This window comes from Limulus polyphemus, unplaced genomic scaffold, assembly GCF_000517525.1.
Source record: "Limulus polyphemus unplaced genomic scaffold, Limulus_polyphemus-2.1.2 Scaffold10162, whole genome shotgun sequence".
In the NCBI taxonomy this organism is placed as follows: Eukaryota; Metazoa; Arthropoda; class Merostomata; order Xiphosura; family Limulidae; genus Limulus; species Limulus polyphemus.
In genome coordinates, this window is record NW_013675772.1 from 12,071 (window position 1) to 15,530 (window position 3,460).

The 3,460-nt window shown below is 38.7% G+C and overlaps 1 protein-coding gene across 1 annotated transcript in view; it reads right to left on the reverse strand.

The window, feature by feature from the left end:
- LOC111083574 (Down syndrome cell adhesion molecule-like protein Dscam2) overlaps window positions 1-3,460 on the reverse strand; it is a gene marked incomplete at both ends in the record, with an annotated part of 14,447 nt that overhangs the window by 9,310 nt on the left and 1,677 nt on the right. The window contains one exon of the mRNA XM_022380185.1: window positions 709-891. Within this exon, the coding sequence (XP_022235893.1) occupies window positions 709-891 (183 nt within the window). The remainder of the gene's footprint in view (window positions 1-708; window positions 892-3,460) is intronic.

Here is a 3,460-nt window from a genome sequence, read left to right on the forward strand (position 1 = left end):
CACCTCAATCAGACCCCTCTCTAACTCTTCATTTTTCAAGAGAAAACAATTTGAGAGATTTCAGCCTCTCCTTGTATGACTTGTGAGAAGAGATTAAATCTCATAGAAAGTGTATCTTCACCATTGTATTAGTCCATCTTCCATGGATAAGAACAATACATTTTATCATTTCCACAATGTTGTTTTTACCCACATTCTAATTGTCTGTGAGCTGTTAGTTTTTAGCTTAGTTTGTTTGACTGTTTAAGAATTCCACACAAACCTAGAAAGCACCACCATCAATTATTGTCCGATTGAATAGTGAGATTTGACCACCATTTTTATACAGCACCCACAACCCCAAAGTAAATAATTGGTTGCGAAACAAGAATCGGCAAGTTCACAGATGGAGCACACTAACCTCTAGAAATATGCTTAGCCCTTTACCTAGTTTTAAAATGAAAAAAAAAAGCTGTTGTGTTATGCACTGTTTCCTTTAGGCATTACTATTAATATGTCCATTACCTATATAAATTCACAAATAGCTATATTATTTGGTCAGTAATTTCATCATCTGTATTATGTAATTAATAAAAATTACAGAAACTTTGCTAATATTTTATTATAGAATAAGTGCTTTCTTACCATAAAATAATATAGTAATATGGGAATATTTAAAGTGACATGTAGAAGTTGGTACATATATATGTTTTTAAAGGAATTTCTTACCTCCACCTTTTGTGTGTGTTGGAACAATATCTCCAGCTTCACTTTCACCAATTTTATTGAAGCTGATCATGTAAACCTCATAATGTGAGCCACAGTTAAGTCCACTGACAGTAAACGTTGTTCTGTTTCCTGGGATGTTCATGTGCAACCAATCTCCATTCTTTTTGTAGTATAATGTATAACCTAAGTGGATAAAGAACAGTGCTTTTCTAAGTTAATATAACATGTACTATCTAACTTACAACTCATGTTTTTTGGCGTAATTGTTTTTATCTGAAGTTAAAACACTAGGTTTGGAGTGCTCTTGCATTATATACTTATAAACGTTTAAAATATGAGCTAACTAAAGTTAGCTGCTATCAATAACATTACAAATTAAGGTTCTCATACAGCCTATGAAAAGTTGTTGAAGTTAATATTATCTTAAACTGACAATGTATTTCCGAAAGATACTACTTCTCACAAAAAGCTTTCCCAACTTATATTGCCCTCTATTGGTGCAAATGTTTGCTCATTAGTAGCCTTGATACTCCCACTTATCTCTGCTTATTAATATGCAAATGATTATGCAGCAACCCTCCACCAATAGAAGTGCAATACTACCCCTATTGTAACTAGTGCCCTCTCTAATCTTGCAGCTTTTAACCACTTCAAGATTGGTTAGATCACATCAAACCACACTAGAAGTGGGGAGGTTGGGTTGGAAATACATTTTCAGTTTATGAAAATATTAACTTCCAATTGAAAAAATGGAGAGCCAGTGAGAAGATGATCTCCCTTGAGGAAACACCTACAGAAAAACCATTAGGTGTGAGAAGGAACTGAAAAAAACACCCATGGGAGACTGCACCACTTCAGAGTCAGGTATACTCTTCACCCATTTGCAATGTGTCACTAAAAGAGCAGAAAAAAAGAATGGACCCAATAAAAATAACAGAAAATATGAGACCTAGGGCATGACAGACTGTAAAGGGGAGTTTGACCTCAACCAACACCTGGCGGCATTTGGAATTGTACATTAGTTCCGTGGTAGGACAAAGGTCCTCTACATTTCACCTCAAGAACAGGTACCAGCAGGGAAGAGGAGCTTCTGTAACAAGAATTAATCTCCACAGTCATACATCTCCAACACAACCAACACCAGATCCAAACTGACATCTGGTGGACAGTAGGAAATTGTATGGCCCAGAAAAGTATACATTCCCAGTCCAAAACTTGGTGCCATTTGAAATTTCTCGTCCAGTCCATGGTAGAGGAGGGTAACCAACCTTACACCTGCAGGAATTCATGTGTCTCATTCAACTACAACCAACACCAGATCCACTGAGAACCAATATCTAGTGAACAGTAGGAAGAAGGATGGTTATATGGGGTGCATCTTCAGTCCAAAACCTAGTAGCATTGGGAATTTATCATCCAGTCCTTGGTAGGAGGATGGTAACCAACCAAACACATGTGAGGTCATATGTAGCTGGTCTGGCTCCAACCATCACCCAATCCCCAGGAAATGACATCCAATGGATGGTAGGAAGGAGGGTGCCTCAGCCAGAGGAGCAAACTGCAATATATGGCAGAGTGCTACATCCAATACCTAGCGGCATCTGGAATTGTACATCAGGTCCATGGTATGAAAAACATCAAGCCATCTACACCAGCAGAATGCCACTGCCCTACTCTCAACTGAGTGGTACTGTATACACTCAGGAGGACAGGCATTCATGGTCAACCATCCCAGCAGCTAGGAACTGGTAAGTGGCAAGGACTCCCATACTCCACTAGAAGAAGGAAAGAAATGGGTGTTAGAGAGTCGGGAGGATCGTAGCACTGGAGACAATGCAATGGGTGACTGCAATACCCTATGTTGAAAAGCAGAGTGATCACATTGACAAAGTGAATCAACCAACATCTGGCAGTGTCTGGAATTGTACATCAGGTCCTAGGTAGGAAGAGCCTCAACATCACAATCATCTAGCATGGTATATGATCACAGGTCTTACAGTGCAGATTTAAGACTAAATATACCTGGTCAGTCAACACTCGCCATGGACCAGGATCCAAATATGTGATAAATGCCCCTGCAAAGAAAAAAATGGAGTATTTACTATCCATAGATAAACAGGTTCAGCACTGATGATGTCTCCCAAGGGAAGATGGAAATGTGCAGCCAGGAACATGATAAGGTGACAGATCTGAGGGAAGAAAAGAAAGGAAAAAAAACACCAGGTGAATTCAATATGCAAGGGTAATGGGAAAAAGTTCACGAGAAAGGTGAGAATTTCACAGAAGAAACAAATGGACTCGAGAACCAAGGAAGGGAGCAGTATGTGTCATATACCATTGGTGAGCCCTGACTGGTCAAAGGAGGTGGACTGGATTGAAATGGTCATAAAGGTGGGAAACGGAGGGAAAAGGGGTTTTAATTAAATAATTAAGTATAATAAAAATTGTTTTGACTTTGTCTTATGCTTCATGTTCAGTCCACATATGTCTTAGTATTGTTACGTCTCCGTTTGTTAATTAACTTTCCGTAACTTCCTTCCGACGAAACTTTAGCGACACAAGTCCTTACTTAATATAACTGGTTTATTCTTTCGGAATACAACTTTACAATACACTTATTTTCAACAGTCGCGCTATAACAAACTATAGTTCATGTCTCATGAGCTCTACTTCAACAATACGTCTCTCTCTGACTGCAGTTCAATTACTCACTACCTACACACACATTATTCCCTGTCACGTTGTCACCCTC